Here is a 17,538-nt window from a genome sequence, read left to right as displayed (position 1 = left end):
CATTACCGATGGTACCTTGAAGTATGAAGGAGAGACAACAACTTTGTCCTTTGACCCTGATGTGTGGAGTTATTTTGTGGTTGTTAGTCTAGTGAAAAGTTTTGGATATGATAACTTTAAAGAATTATGGTACTGTGTAGGAGGGGGTTCAGTTTTGGAAAATAGGTTGGAAGAATTGAGGGATGACACTGGTGCCATGCATATGGCTAACTTAGGTAGGCTTAATGGCGAGGTTCATTTCTACGTTATACATGTTGTTTCGGAGCCTGAAGTGATAAAAATGGTTGAATATGTTACTAATGGTGAAGGACAAGTTCATGATGATGGTGAAGTACAAGAAGACGGTGAAGTTGAGGGTGAAGAACATGATGATGGTGAAGTTGAGGGTGAAGTTGAGGGTGACTTACAAGAGGTGGAACAGGGTGAAGAACATGGTGATGTTGAAGTTGATGGTGAAGTTGAGGGTCAAGTTGAGGGTGACTTTGAAGAGGTGGAACAGGGTGAAGAACATGGTGATGCTGTTGAAGTACAGGTTGAAGGTGATGGTGACGAAGAACATTTGCATGAGATTGAAGAAGATGTTAATTATGTTGAAGGAGTTGTGGAGGACCAAGGTCATGTTTCTAGTTGGAGTACATCTACTAATGAACGTGGTGAACGTGAAAATAATGAGTGCTTAGAGGGACTTGTGGATGTCAGTGTTCAATGTGATGTAGATGGTGATATAGATGGTAATGTCGAAGTGGAAGTAGAAGTACAAAGTCTTGAAGACAGTGATGATGTGAGTGTTGAAAGTGATGACCATGATGACAGAGGTTTGTCGGATGAGGAGTGGAAATCTGAGGAATTACTTACTGCAACAGATAGTGATGATGAGGTTAATGACATTGAACGTTATGGGAGGTTTAGTACTTTTTGTATGCCAAAAAGTATGGTGGACTTTACATGGGAAGTAGGGACTTTTTTTACAAAAAAGCAAGAGATTGTAGATGCTTTAAAAGGGTATGCGTTGGAAAATGGTAGGAATATAAAATTTGTCAAAAATGACAAAAATAGATTGAGGATGAAGTGCTTTGGTGCAAAAGGAGAATGCCCCTGGACCATATATTGTGCTTATATGGAGGCTGAGAAATCATGGCAACTAAGAACTATAAATGACATTCACACATGTAGCAGGGAGTTCAATCTCAAGTTGCTTGATGCCAAGTGGTTGAGCTCAAAGTTGGAGAAAACAATAAGGGAAAATCCCAAAATGAAGGGTGGAGATATTCGGGAAAAAGTTCAAAGGAAGTGGAACATAGGTATATCTAGGGATATGGCTTATAGAGCCAAAGCTATTGCTTCTGAGCACATTGATGGGTCCTTTACAGAACAATATAAGAGGATATATGATTATGACATGAGTTGTTGGGAAGAAATCCCGGATCTACAATTAAAGTGGTTGTTGAGAATAATGATGATAAGATAATTTTCAAAAGATTTTACTGTTGTCTGAAGGCATGCAAAGACAGTTTTCTTTCTTGTAGGCCAATAATTGGACTAGATGGGGCCTTTTTGAAAGGGAAGTATGTGGGTGAGTTGTTAACGGCTGTTGGGAGAGATGGAAATGATCAAATGTTGCCTATTGTATATGCAGTGGTAGAAGGGGAAAACAAAGATTCATGGTTATGGTTTTTGAATCTTTTGATTGATGATCTTGGTGGTGAAGAAGTATGTTCAGCAATAACATTTGTTTCAAACCAACAAAAGGTAACAATGATATTTACTGTTGGTTCTTTCTTACATTAATACATTACTTATATTTAATCATATTTAATGTTGCCCACAGGGTCTACTACCAGCAATACAAGAGCTACTCCCCGGTGTTGATCAGAGGTTCTGCGTGAGACACTTACATTCAAACTTTAGGAAGAAATTTCCAGGTAAAAATATAAAAAAACTGATGTGGAGGGCAGCTACTGCCACTCATCCACAAAATTGGGAGAGGGAAATGAGAAACATTAAAGATGTCAATGAAGACGCATTCAAGCATTTGATGGTCATCCCTCCAAGGTACTGGTCAAGGTCCAGATTCAGTCCAAGACCAAAATGTGACACATTGGTGAACAATATGAGTGAGGCATTTAACAGTGTATTGCTTCATACCCGGACTAAACCAATCGTTACAATGCTGGAAGAAATCAGGGTGTACATCATGCAAAGATGGGCAACAAATAGGACTAAGATACAGTCCTTTAGAGGACCAATTTGTCCAAAAATCCTGAACAAATTTGAAAAGGAATCCCAATCAACCAAGAACTGGATTCCTAGGTAAACTATCTTCTCTATTTCTAAATTGTATTGTACTTTTTTAAGTTGTATGTAAACTTTGTTCATTATTGTTAAAATTTGTTCACAGTTGGCCAGGAAATAAATTGTTTGAAGTTAGATACGTCTCTCACATTGGAGACAAATATGTTGTGAACATTGAGGACTTGTCATGCTCTTGCAGGAGATGGAGCATCACGGGAATCCCATGTTGCCACTCCTTAGCCGCAATGAAGTTTTTGAATATTGATGGACAACAATTCATTCCAACTTGCTTTATGAAGTCCACCTATGAAGAAACATATGCATCAATCGTATTTCCCATCAACGGCAACAACATGTGGGAGATACAACCATATCCAGATGTTATGCCTCCTTACAAAAAAGTTATGCCTGGAAGACCTAAAAGGAAGAGAAGAATGGAACAGTGGGAGATAAAAAAAGATGAATCTCGAATGACGAAGGGTGGTTTGCGTAAGAGATGCAGCGTATGTAGGGAGCTTGGGCATAACAGGAGTCGTTGCCCCAAAGCTACTCCTTCATCACAACCTGTAATGCCATCATCCCAATTATCTGACGTCTGTAATGACCAAGTAGATGCACCGTAGAAGCTTTTGGATGTAGTTTTTTAATGTACTCTTTTGGATGTAGCTGATACACTTAAGTTTTATGCACTAGTAAAAAAAGCGTATTTTAACTCGCAAACTGAACAGACCGAACGACCTCTTTGCCACTAACGTACACACTGAACAGACCGAATGACCTTAGAATATCAAATGAAGGCCGAACGCTCACAATCACTAATTCCGAAGACCGAACGCTCACAATCACTAATTCCGAAGACCGAACGCTTATGATCCAAACCTAAGAATCCAAATTAAGACCGAACACTCACAATCACTAATTCACCCAGACCGAACGACTAAGATTCAAACCTGAGAATCCCAAATTAAGGACGAATGCCTACAATCACTAAATCACCACGACCGAACGCTCAAGATTGAATCCTTAGAATACCAATTCAAGACCGAACACTAAAGATTTACCGAACGCTCAGGATCACTATCTGAGAATACCAAATTAAGCACGAACGCTTAAATCACTAATACACCAAAACCGAACGCTCAAGATTGAAACGTCAATGTGATTGTGACTGTGACCTCGATTTCACATAGACCGAACGTTCCAAGTTAATTTTGTCCACTAATATGCCTCGGTCGTCTGGGACAGAGCCAATAAGACCGTTCGGTTTCGCTTCTGCTATGAACCGAGGCAATAACCGAACGTTCCAAGTTAATTTTGTCCACTTATATGTCTCGGTCCAATCTCTTCTCTCTGCCATTTATCTTCTTCCCCCTTTCTCACTGGTTCTAGGTTTGTATTGCAATAACAAGAAAAACGAAAATAGAACATGATTTCATTCATTTTTGCTAGTTGAATACATTGTTCATCTCGTTTTCATCACCTACTGCATCCTATGACAAAGAAAATGCAGAATACATTATGGATTTGTTATCCATATTGAAATTACAATAATATTAACCACACAGCAACAACAAACAGCCCCTATCAACAACTTCATCCATTTTTCCACAACCTTCACAGAATTTTTCAAATCAATCACCATATTCGCTACCCCACCCATTTCTTCTGTCTTTGACAAACACTCATGCTTTCATTCCCACTTCAGATTTGTATAACATCTTTCATTACCATCATCACAACACCATTTGAAGAAATTGCAACCACCGTTTTCATGCCCGTTCTGTAAAAAAAAATTAAAACCCAATGAATAGGACTTTGAAGTAAAACAAACAACTCATCCACGTTTCGGTTACCTTATACTTAGGGCACCCCCAAAATTGTTTCCCTCTGTTCTTAGCCGTTCCAGCTGTTCTCACCACTATTTTCTCTCCACACAGACAAAGGGGTGACGCACCACGAAAAACGACCTTCGCCTCTCCATTCCGCCAGCCATTGAAAGTCGAAGAACATGTTGAACGTGAATTCTGCATTTGATTCTCCCTCTGGCATCCACTCCAACAGCATCCACTCTTTCCCAACTCTGAGACGACACGAGCCCTAAAATAGAAAAATCCCCAACTTGATTTTGATTTCTCCCTTCCAGAGATGTTTCAACAAACAAAACATTAAGTTTTTCCAAATTTGCCCTCTGTTTCATTAATTTCAGCATGGATTATACTATAATTACTTCATTTAAAATATTTTAGAATTAAAAAATTCATTCACACACGCCACGTCACGCACTCCTTAACGCCGTTTTCTGAAATTGACGGAAATGATTTATTTGCATCAAATTAACAAAAATAAGGATCTAATTAAGACTTCAAATAAAACAGGGACCTATTTCAAATTTGGGACGAAAATAGGGACCTATTGAGACATTAAACCTTTCTTTAATTGCTCATGGTAACATTTTAAGAGCAAGATCAAAAATTTTAAGTACTTCAACGTTTAAATATTTATGGTTTTTATTTTGCTTTTATTGACTTTTATTTTCTTTTATTAACTTTATTCTCCCTTAGCTCTATAAATAGAGAGCTTTTCCCTCATTCCAAGACACACCAAAAATCAATCTTCTCTCATTCTCTTCTTTTTTAAGTTTCATCTTTGTCTCTTTTGTTTTCTAAAAATATTCTGGGTTATTCTTATACTCTGTTTAGAGTTCCTTGCTAGTTCTGAGATCCTCAGACATTCTGAGAAGTTCCTCTTGTATCCTAGGGGACTTGCGCAACACACTGCGGATAAGTCCTTAAGGACAGTGACTCTACACGCCTAAGGAAATACTATTTTGTCAGCTTTTTCCAACAATCTTAAGGACTTATGGCTGACATCAACAACATGCCTTCAGAGAGCCAAACCATTGCTTTCGGAACCCAAACGGTCTTCGCAAAATCGCTTCCGGACGTGTCAAAAATCGAGATTTTCTCTAGACAGAACTTCCGACGCTGGCAAGAACGTGTTTCCACCCTTTTAGACATGTATGGAGTTGTTGCTTCTCTTTCATCTCCGAAGCCTGACTCCACTATTCCTTCAAACTCAAAACTAGTTGAAGAGTGGACTTACGCGAACAAGGTATGCCGACACACTCTGCTTAGTGCACTTTCTAATGATTTGTTCGATGTGTACTGTTCCTACAAGGAAGCAAAGGACATTTGGGACTCGTTGATTCTCAAATACACTGCCGAAGATGTCGTCAGACAAAGATTCGTCATAGAAAATTACTATCGTTGGGAAATGATTGAAGACAAGGACATAAAAACTCAAATAAATGAATACCACAAGTTGCTCGAAGACATCAAAGCAGAAAACATTCTACTACCGGATGAATTTGTTTCAGAACTTCTGATCGAGAAATTGTCGCTATCCTGGACAGATTACAAACAACAGTTGAAACACAGGTACAAGCAAATGTCTCTACCAGAACTCATTACACACATAATAATTGAAGATACCAACAGGAAGGAGTCTGCTACTACAAGGGCCGAAGCTTTATCTACGAAAGCAAATATGGTAGAAGTAAAACCTGCTCCAAAAAGGTACGAATACAAACCTGATCACAAAAAGAAAAATATCTTAAATCTCGTCCCCATGAATCTAAACCCACCTTTAAAAAGAAAGGAAACTGCTTCGTATGTAGGAAGCTAGGCCATCATGCACCACAGTGCAGGCGTAGAGCGAGAAACGACAATCCTCCTAGGGCCAATATAACCGAAAGAGATGACATTATTGCTACGATCGTTTCTCAAGTGAATCTGATGACCAATGTGAGCAAGTGGGTGGTAGACTCTGGTGCTACCAGGCATATCTGTGCAAACATAAGTGCTTTTACCTTTTACACTAGTGTAGGGGATAGAGAAGAACACGTCTACCTCGATGATTCCAGGACCACTCCTGTTCTGGGAAAAGGAAAAGTTCTTCTCAAACTCACATCTGGAAAGACTCTGGCCTTGAGTGATGTGCTACATGGGCCATCAATCAGAGTTAATTTAATCTTTGTAGCACTATTGGGAAAGGTGGGGGTTAAAGTGTCATTTGAGTCTGACAAGATCATCATGAAAAAAATAATGTGTTCGTGGGGAAGAGATATTGTGATCAAGGACTCTTCATTCTAAATGTTTCTGAAAATATTAATGAATCAAGTTCTTCTGCTTATATTGTTGACTCGTATGATATATGGCATGCTAGATTAGGACATGTAAATTCCTCGTATGTTTTGAAATTACAACGACTAGGATTGATTAATATGCATGATAAACAGAGTAGAAAATGTGATATATGTGTAGAATCTAAATTAACAAAGAAAACATGTTTTTTCTGTAGAACGCCAAACTAAGCTATTAGGGTTAATTCATACTGATCTAGCTTATATGAAACAAACCATGTCTAGAGGAGGTAAAAATTATTTTGTGACCTTTATAGATGATTATTCTAGATATACCAAAGTTTACTTAATCAAACATAAAGATGAAGCCTTTGATGTATTTTTAACCTATAAGGCAGAAGTAGAAAATAAGTTGAATAAGAAAATTAAAAGGATTAGATCAGATAGAGGTGGTGAGTATGTGCTTTTTAATGACTATTGTGTCATTATATGCTTGTATGTGGATGAAATGTTAATCTTTGGTACATGCAATGAGATTGTCGCTAGAACTAAATTGTTTCTAGGATCAAAATTTGAAATGAAAGACATGGGTGAAACCAATGTGATTTTAGGTATTAGAATCATAAGGAAGGGAGATAGTATATTACTATCTCAAGAACAATACATTGAGAAACTTCTTAAGAAGTTTGAGTTTTATGACTTAAAACCAGTGAGTACACCTTATGATGCTAACTCTAAATTAATGAAAAATAGAGGAGAATCATTATCTCAGCCTCAGTATGCCCAGATAATTGGGAGCTTACTGCACTTGATGAGCTTTTCTAGACCTGATATTGCTTATGCAGTAGGTAGACTAAGTAGGTACACTCAATGTCCAAATCAGGAACACTGGGATGCACTTGCTAGGCTTATGAGATACTTAAGAGGTTCAATAGATTATGCCATTGAATATAGTGGATTTCCTGCTGTACTAGAAGGGTACAGTGATGCTAACTGGATCTCTGATTCAGATGAGACAAAATCCACTAGTTGTTATGTATTCACACTTGGGGTGGTACGATTATATGGAGATCAGCCAGACAAACAATTATTGCAAGATCAACAATGAAATATGAGTTTGTCGCTCTTGAGATGGCTGGTAAGGAGGCTGAGTGGTTGAAAAACTTCTTAGTAAACATTCTACTAGAAATGAAACCAACCCATCTGTGTCAATACACTGTGATTGCCAATCGGCAATAGCTATAGCTAAAAACAAAAATTACAATGGAAAGAATAGACATATTCAATTGAGACACAATTTGGTGAAGCAGCTGCTAAAGAGTGGAACTATTTCCATTGATTATGTGAAGTCAGAACGGAATCTAGCAGATCCTCTGACAAAACCCATGGGAAGACAAATGATATTAGAAACATCGAGGGGAATGGGACTTAAGCCGCTTGCAAACAAACAAGTGATGGTAACCCAACCTTTGTGATTGGAGATCCCTTGAATAAGGTTCATATGCGTAAAAACAAGTCACTTGTTAGTTCTGATAAAACTAAATTGATTTTAATCAATTATGTCCATTCCTATGGTGTGAAAGTGCTAGAGACTGCATTATTGAGAGGTTAAACTTTGTCATTAAAATTCTATACGGTGATAGAATTTTGTCTTAAACAAAGTTTTAATGATTTTCATATCCCTTATGGGTGGTGTAAGATTTGCAGCATACACTTGATGAAATCACTTTTATTTTCTTTTATTAACTTTATTCTCCCTTAGCTCTATAAATAGTGAGCTTTTCCCTCATTCCAAGACACACCAAAAATCAATCTTCTCTCATTCTCTTCTCTTTTAAGTTTCATCCTTTGTCTCTTTCTTTTTCTAAAAATATTTTGGGTTATTCTTATACTCTGTTTAGAGTTCCTTGCTAGTTCTGAGATCCTCAGACATTCTGAGAAGTTCCTCTTGTATTCTGGGGGACTTGCACAACACACCGCGGATAAGTCCTTAAGGACAGTGACTCTACATGCCTCAGGACATACTATTTTGTCAGCTTTTTCCAACATTGTTTGCACAAAACAAGCATAGAGAAGGTTATAGCATCCTGTTGCCTGATATGAATCACTCTGCATAATCCAATAAAACATCACTCTCACAAATACTTTTTGCATCTAAACATCTAGAGTGGTTAATAAAATGATGGTTCCCATGATGTTCCTTATGTCTTTTATAGGGATGTTCCCTTTGGTTCAGCCAATTCAGAGAAAGCGACCAATATAAATACACCAGTATTTTAAAAAATTGATTTTTATTTTTGGCACAAAGGAAATCGAAACATCCTGAAGCAGAGAGCTAATTGGGGATATGAAGCAAAGCAAAAAGTGAAGGAAGGAAGGGACTTTGGCTGAAAACATGCATATACAATTATTGGAAAAAGAGAGAGAGAGAAAAAGTACCTTAGTTCGCTTACAGTTATGCTAGAGTTGTGCATATACAATTATTGAAAACATGCATATACAATTATTTGAAATTCAAGGTTTGTGCTAGAGTTGTTGCTGCTATTTTTCCTTTTCTCCTTCTTCTTTTCCTGGTTCTTTACCTTCGGTCTCTTGAATTTGCTTGAATTTGAGGAGATGGTGGATTGTAGTAAAACAAATTTCTGTTTCTTTTTGTTTTTCTCTGCTTTTGTTTTCCTTTTCTTTTTCTTTCCTTTGATTTCTGTTCCAGAACAGGGTACTACAAATTTGCTAATATGTTTTTATCTACTATCATTTTTCTTATTTTGAGTGCTGCCATGACTCTGATTTTATATTATTAATTTATCTCATAAATTCAAAATAAATCATTATCCGTGGTAAAATAATAACAAAAACTCATTATTTAATTCAGTTTTAGAATTGTAAATTTTCAAACCATTAGTTTTTCCTTCATCCAAAATCAGAATTTGTAAGACGAAATTGTAACTAGTATTTTTGGGTTATTTTGAAAATAAAATTCATAATAAAAAAGTGAAGAGATATAAGGGTGCAAGAAGCTTTAGAATTTTAAAAAAGATAAATAGAGTTAAATTAATATAAAATATTTCTAAAATAAAAAAATAATGAAAAGATACATAAAGCACTTGAGATGATGGAAGTGACAATTCTCATAAAGTTTTCGTATCATGGGCTTTTAAAGCTATGCACGGCCTTCTTATATTTGAAAGAGGCTTTCAAAAATCTTGTTTTGAAAATAGTGTTTCAGATATTTTTAATATTTTTATAATTTTGATAATTATTTTAACTTAATTAAATTAAATTTTTATGTGTAGATCTATTTTTTAATTGATATATTAAAAAAGATTAACGTAATCAAATTAAATAGATTATATTTATTTATAATTAAATTTTAAGACTAAAATATATTAAAGTTTTAAACAGTAAATTTCAATTTTATATCAGGCTAAAAACATATTTAATTATATAATAAAATTATCAATTTGAAAATAATAAAGGTACATGCAGAAAGAAAAAAAGGCGGAAAAAAAATTTCATGTATACCCATAACAATTTATTAAAGATAAATTTATTTATATTTTATCTTTTTTTTAAGTTGTTACATTATGTGGGAACCAAATGCTAATTTGTTTGAGTGATTATGGTGTGACTTAGAAAATTAACCTCTCTCAAAGACTTCATTAAAAACAAGTCAATTGAATCAAATAATTGTCATGCTTATAGTCTCTTCACAGTGATAAATAGTTATAAGATACTTGGATTTAGGATCAATTAAATAATTTCCAATCTTAAATAAAACCCATTTTTTTTATTTATTTATCATCATTGCTATTTCTTAAAATTCTTCTTTTACTTATATAAATTAAATTAAAGTGATGTAAAGCAGTTGTGATATCTGGATCATATAAAAAAAATAAAGATATTATCATGATTATATTTTTTTAAGCAGAGGAGAGAAAGTTTATTTTTTTATTAGTAATTATACTCTTTATATAATATTTATGAAATATTTGAATACGGAAGGAAAGTAACTCCAATATATAATATTTATGAAATATTTAAATACAGAAGGAAAGTAACTCCAATAACCATATTAAAAAAGTAAATGATTTCTAATAACTGCATAATATCACTAACAAAATAAGGAACAAATATGAGAAAATATTAATAATATTTGTTCTTAACTAAGAAGGAGGAGATGATGGAAGAGATGATGGAGGAGATGATGGAGGAGATGATGGAGGAGATGGAGATGATGATAGAGATGATGATGATGATAGAGGAGATGGAGGATTCTGATATAAGTCGTTGTATTCTTTCATATAGCGCATCGCATTCAAAATTTTAGCCCTAGCCTCCCTGTACTTTCCTTCCATCATGAATGTAAGGCCCTCGTCTGTATGTTTCCTTGTTTTTTGAGGTAGCTCAAATCTATACACTTCAAAATAAGGTCTCTTAAATGTCGAAATATCTTGGATTAACCCTTTCTTCAAAAAACGTTTGGCTTTTTTCTCAATACTTTTCATTTCTCTATCAATTCTATCTGATTCACTAGTATCTGATTTATTGTCACTACTATCTGATTTTGGGTCCTCCATATTTTCATTATTGTCCATCTTTTTAGTATATATATATATATATATATATATATATAATTATCATTCATATTGCGTGAAAATGATAACTCATGTATTTTATGTGGAATGATAACTCATGTATTTTATGTGGAAATGTATTTTATGTGGAAAATAAATAAGGTGAACTATAAAAAGTATTAAATGGTGTGTAAAGAATATTCTTTTTTTATTTTCTAAATAATTGTTATTTTACATTTTTCATTTGTATTCTTTAAATAATAGTTAATCTAAATTTAGTTATTTTATAAATTAAAATAATGATTTTACTTTTTTTATAACCACTTTTTAAAATTTAAATAATTATTTATAATAAAAAAATTAACAATAAAAATATACAAATTGTGACATCCCAATTATATAGAAATAAATAATATAGAATTCAGCCGATATAATATGATAAAGCAGTTAAGGGCTTATCAAATGAAGTATTATGGTTTACAGTTATCCCAAAATAGGCCCTAAATTTAAAACTTTAAGGACAACAGAGTATTTAAAAAAGGTAAACAAAATTAGGTGTCTATACTAGCTAAGACTACACAGTAGCATCGTCTCCCTTCAATGCTTGCTCCAAAGGCACCTCATCTTCCTCTGCTCACATCCAAATGGATGATCATTCCAAAGAAGAAAGACACAACATATGCAACACAACAACAATAAGGGTAAACTAGGTTTCAAAAGCATACAAGTTATCTCATACCATTTTATTATATTAAAGAGCATTCATACAAGTAGACAAGTAAAACATCCTAACCTAAACTAGACTCGTCCGGACTTAGAATGAATATCGAGCTATGACGGGTTGTGCACTTGTGGTAGCCTCTACTGCTTTGCAAAGCCATTGCCAATGGGTTTCACCCTACCACACACAAGGTAAGTCCGTTACCGTGCAATAGGCCTTAAGGTAGTGTCTACACTAGGACCTCCTACTACTCTCACCACATGCATCAATCTTCTCTAAGTGAGAACGAGAGATCATTAGAGTGTTAGGATAACCCCCAAGACTGAGCTCCCTATATTCATTCTAAACACTACAAGTATCTCACCAAGAGATATGACTTTGAAGCTTAATCACATCATATTCAACACAATCTTCCTTTATCTTAATCATAACCAACCTCTTATTATTTATAAAATATGATTCAATATCATGCAAGATCATATATAAATCATACATCAGCTACCCTCTCAAGAAGATAAGAGGAAAAGTACAAACCAAAATGAAGCTGGTCGCTCAGCGTACAAGTCGCAAAGCGAGACTAGAGGGTTCTCGCATAGTGACTCCAGCTCGCTATGCTGATCCACAAACAGAGAGCACCTCTACCTAAGCATTTGCATAGCGACTAAGCTCGCTGTGCGAATTAACACCCAAGAGTTCCAGATTTCCCACTCTCGCATAGCGCCACTCTTCGTTGTTCTATTTATTTGGCTAATTTCCTAGGCTAGCAACAGTCGCAAAGTGAGTACATTCGCTATGCGACTCACCAAACAAAGAGCAACCCTCTGTTATAATTCGCATAGCGCACAAAGTCGCTATGTGAATACCCTGGTAGAGAGCACCTCACCAGGGCGACTCGCTGAGCAAAAGGCTTCGCTCTGCGAGTCTGCAAAATCTGCAGAATAAAATTCTGCAGATTAACACAACTCAACCACTCAAAACTCATTCTAACCATTTTGGTGAACTTCTAACACCCCTAATTCGAACTATATGTTGAATTAAACATGTCTAACTGATTCTAACCCTTTCTAAAATCTTTTTAAAGTGTTTATGCATTGATTTCTACTTGAAAACTGAAAATCTCTCAACCTAGGGACCCAAATCTAATTCTACCACCTTGAGTCTGATTTTGACCATTTTAGGGGTCCAATTAGGTCCCAATTTACTTGCCTAAGTCACCTAAACTGACCAGAACAATCTGTAATACTCAATTCTAAATATGACTACCTCAGTTCCTTTAATAAGACCCTAAACACCCTAATTCACTTAAGTATTGATCTAATAACCTATTTAAATGACTTCACTTCATTCAACCACTCAATATCAACCTCAAACTTTATCCATACCAATTCATAAGTACAATTCCACGGTTTCTGTAACACCCCGAATTAGGCGTTACGATTTATGTTCCACAAAATACATATATAATTTTTTTTATTTCAATACCAACAAAATACTAAGTTCTTTATGACAACACAAGTCTTCTGAAAATAAAATTCCACACAGTTCGGAAATTCAAACATATATTTATTTAGAAATTCCCCATGTTTCTTTTTTCCCGCAGATCTCTCATCATCTAAGCAAGTCCAAAACTATCTGCTAATTCATCTGAAATAGTTTCTACTCCCGCATAATAACACACATTATACAATCATTGCATTCACATACACAAACACAAACGGTAGAGTGAGCTAACCGAATCAAGAATATACATCATCCACAATCTTTCTAATATCACAAGTGTGGCAATCAGTCTAATTCATGCATCTCAAACATACTCAAGACCAACTATTACATTGATACTATATAATATTTCTCAAGTCAGTACTATCAGTCCATTTACTAGAGTCAATGCAACATATTATTAACCTGCCTACTTACCAAAGCAAAGCAATCAACAATCCTTTCGTCTACTTACCAAAGTAGTATAACCATGTGATACTAACTACTTACCAAAGTAATCTAACAAGGTTATTTTTATCTACTTACCAAAGTAGTACAAAAATGTGATATTGTCTACATACCAAAGTAGCACAATAACGTAATGTTGTCTACTTACCAAAGTAGCACAACAAAGTGATGTTGTCTACTTACCAAAGTAGCACAACACGGTAATATTGTCTACTTACCAAAGTAGCACAACAAAGTGATATTATCTACTTACCAAAGTAACATAGCATGGGACATTCCGCCTACTTACCAAAGTAGTACGGTTTATGTCAAACTAACCTCTCATCCTCTCACCTACATACCAAAGTAGTGTCCGACTTCAAACTTCTCCCCTCTCGACTTACCAAAGTCGTAGGAAAAATAAATAAAATTCGGATTTACAATTATGGCAATAATGCCTATACTACCAATCCAAATTTACCATCAACTCATTTACAATTCATGATTTAACTCAAATATTATTACAAACCCAGTAATGTTCAATATAATTTAATTTTCTAATATATAATATATTGTATTACTCATCTTCCAATCTTCAAAATACAACTACACATACAATTTAAGAATATAATTATTCATGATTTTACTCAATTCAAATAAATTTACTATTTCGTGAAAAAATTACTCTTCACTCATATCATTAATTAAATATTTGAACCCATCAAACTAATTAACAACATGTTTAGATCATGTGGTAAAATTTTCAGTCCAATCCAATTGTTAATAAGGCAGAACTATTAATTTTTGTATAAATGGTCCAAAAATAGAAATTAAGCAATATTGAGATCCCTGAGAAGATACGAAATTAATATATCTAAATCTGTAACTCCGATTTCAAATCTGAACGGTCAAAGTCATTCACTATGTGTTAGAAACTACATATTAAAATTTTCGGTGGATCTAACGGTTAACTAGATAGATATTGAGGTTTTACTGAGGTAACTCAAGGACAGAATTTGAAGTGGTTTTCAATTATACTCAAAATGCGGAACGAATTCCTCTAAGTACAGACATTTAATTACAAATCTGAATGGTCAAGTGTTAAACTTTTGGCAAGCGTACCAATAGTCAACTGTAGTATAATGTTTTTTATAAGTAAGAGTGTCGAACCCACGAGGAACAGTTTCGATTAAATAGAAAAATTGTTATCTCAAACAGTATATATACAAGGATGTTCAATTTGATTCATGATGGATGTTGATAAATAAAACTACGTTGCGTGAAAGTAAAATAATAACAACAAATAACTTAACGAAGGTTAATATGAGAAGTTGGGATTGAATTCATCTATCTCACTCGTCTGCAATCTGGATGAATACAAACATATAGCAACTGAAATTACCAATATTGATGCAACACACAAAAGTCATTTATATCGATTCCTCACATATAAAATTCATAAGATCAGTTCCTTGAATATTGATTCCTCACATATCCAACAAACTGTCCAGCATTATATTCAAGTGTTATAAGCAATTGATAAACTGAAATCTATCCCTAGCATCACAGAATATCAAGTATTCTTGCTCAAATCAGGGTTTTAGAAATACTTCCCAGTCAAGTCTAAAATCCACATTCATGAAACTATTGATCAGGTAGAGTCAAGCATTAAGAGTAGAACAAAAATACCAATGTTGAATAAAAACAGAAATGCTATATATAAATATCACCAGATTACATCCGAGTTCGAATCGATTACATTCAATCCCAAGAGAAGAGATCAGCCACTCATGGTAGCCATTGACATTCTAAGAGATGAAGAAGAAGGTCCTAAAGCTAAAATGGAAGAAAAACTCTTTGGGTACTCTTTCTCCGTAGCTCTCCGTTCTCCCGCTTTCTTTCTGCTTCGTAAGTATATAAACTGCCCGAATTCTCGCTTAAGCTAAATTATTCTCGCTTAAGCGAGAAGAAACTTCTTGGAGAAGATAATCATTCTCGCTTAAGCTAAAATATTCTCGCTTAAGCGAGAATGACTTTTAAGGTAATGGCTTCCTGGACAATTCTAGCTTAAGCGAAACCATTCTAGCTTGGGCGAAATATTGCAGAATTTGCTCTTCTCTCTTAGTTTACCTGAAATGTATACAAACTAGGGATCAAATGATTTCCTTTTACTCAATAACTCAGAAACATGTGATTACATTTCATCTTTCTTAGATTGGGGAAAATTGATACAAATGTACTCAATTCAAAACATAAGTGCTCAAATTCCATATGAAAATTAACTACTTTTTTGCACTTATCAACTCCCCCCAACCTAGCATCTTGCTTGTCCTCAAGCAAAGTAATAAAATCCCAACAGCTTTTCAAAACTCAAACTTTGAAATTGGTTATTTGAGAAATCGATTTCATTATCCTTACAAAACAACTTCTGCATTCCAAACTACAGATTCAAAATGGTGAATCCAATTAGCAAATAAAAGTAGGATAAAAGTGCAATAAATTTTTCAAGACAATCAATTGTAAGAGCCATTGTTTCTAACCAAGGAAATTCTCTCTTAAATCTTACAAGGATGTGTTTCTCTCATTTTCCACTGAAATTGAACAAGTTAAAATTGCCAGTCATTTTCAATCAAACCACACACACAATTAGCATGAATCTCAAGGTCTTTCAAGGGTTGTAATGAGGCTGGGTTTCCAAGAATTATGGTTTTTCAAGATAACAAAAGCACAACTTTAGAAAAGAGAGCATAACTACACTTTAAACTCACTTCCAATTCTACTCTCAATTCATCCCATCTCATAATTCAAAACCCAATGTTTCTTTTTCATTCATTATTCACTCCTTTTTTTTTTGTTTTTTTTTTGTTTTGTTTTTGTTTTTGTTGTTGTTTTTTTTTTTTTTTTGAATATATATATATATATATATATATATATATATATATATATATATATATATATATATATATATTTCTATAAAGGAGTGAATTATAGTACAAATTTCTCAACCCCTTTCTTTTCTAAGTACAATTCCACCAACCAATTCCCATTTTAAAGTTGAATAAAATGCACCTATGCTCTCTATCCCTAAAGTGTGCAAAGGGAGGGAATATTAATTAAAGTTAAGGTTAAGGTGTATAATTCAAAACAATTAGGCTCAAATGGGCTGTCACAAAAGGATAATTATTCCTAGGTTGGATGTTTGGCACTGAGTTATTTACATTCAACAAAACTGCCTTGATCATTTCCATGCTTCAGGTGTGATGTTATCCAAATGAAAACTCAAGCAATATCAACTTGACAACAAACAGTGGAAACTCTCAAACTGTTTAAGGATTCACACAGTCACTGGGTTTTGTGTTTGGTTTCTTTCCTTGGTATATCACTTGTTGTTACAATTGATTATCTTAACCACTTATCCAGCACTGATATCCTAATCCCATTTAACTATGGATTCAACCAAAATTTTTTTTTTTTTTCAGGACACTTTTTGAAACTTGATTTCTCTTTAACCAATTTCCTCAAGAAAGATTTTCTTATAATTCCCAAAAAATTCATTTTAGCTGTGTATGTGTTCTGTGCAATATTAAGCAAAAGTAAAGTAAGCAAAAGGTAAGTGAAACTGTACATTCTAACCAAAACAACTAAAGCATAATATTACTAAAATAAAAGTTCTGCAGTGAAACAAAACAACCGTATTTCATTGATTTCTGGAGGTTGGAATAGTTCTGTGTGTCAATCTCCCCTCATAACTCTATCAAAATCAGTTTGAAACTCCTCCTCTTGAAGGTCCACTCTGACTTCCTCTTCCCCCACAGCAAGGTCATCTCTACCTGCAACTCCTGATGGCCCCTCACCTGGTGTGAATCCAGCTGCAAAAGTGGTTC

The 17,538-nt window shown here is 34.4% G+C and overlaps 1 protein-coding gene and 1 pseudogene across 1 annotated transcript; both read left to right on the top strand.

Moving 5' to 3' along the window:
- The first annotated feature begins 919 nt into the window (after positions 1-919).
- Positions 920-2,915, top strand: LOC148200073 (uncharacterized; annotated as a pseudogene).
- Positions 2,916-5,151: 2,236 nt separating this feature from the next.
- Positions 5,152-5,976, top strand: LOC148200072 (uncharacterized). The gene has a single exon (XM_088112835.1). The coding sequence runs from the start codon at positions 5,152-5,154 to the stop codon at positions 5,974-5,976; it is 825 nt and encodes a 274-aa protein (XP_087968961.1).
- Positions 5,977-17,538: the final 11,562 nt, after the last annotated feature.

This window comes from Vigna umbellata, chromosome 4 (assembly GCF_029865625.1).
Source record: "Vigna umbellata cultivar VRB3 chromosome 4, Vumbellata_1.0, whole genome shotgun sequence".
Lineage (NCBI taxonomy): Eukaryota > Viridiplantae > Streptophyta > Magnoliopsida > Fabales > Fabaceae > Vigna > Vigna umbellata.
This window is presented reverse-complemented; position numbering and strand designations above follow the sequence as displayed.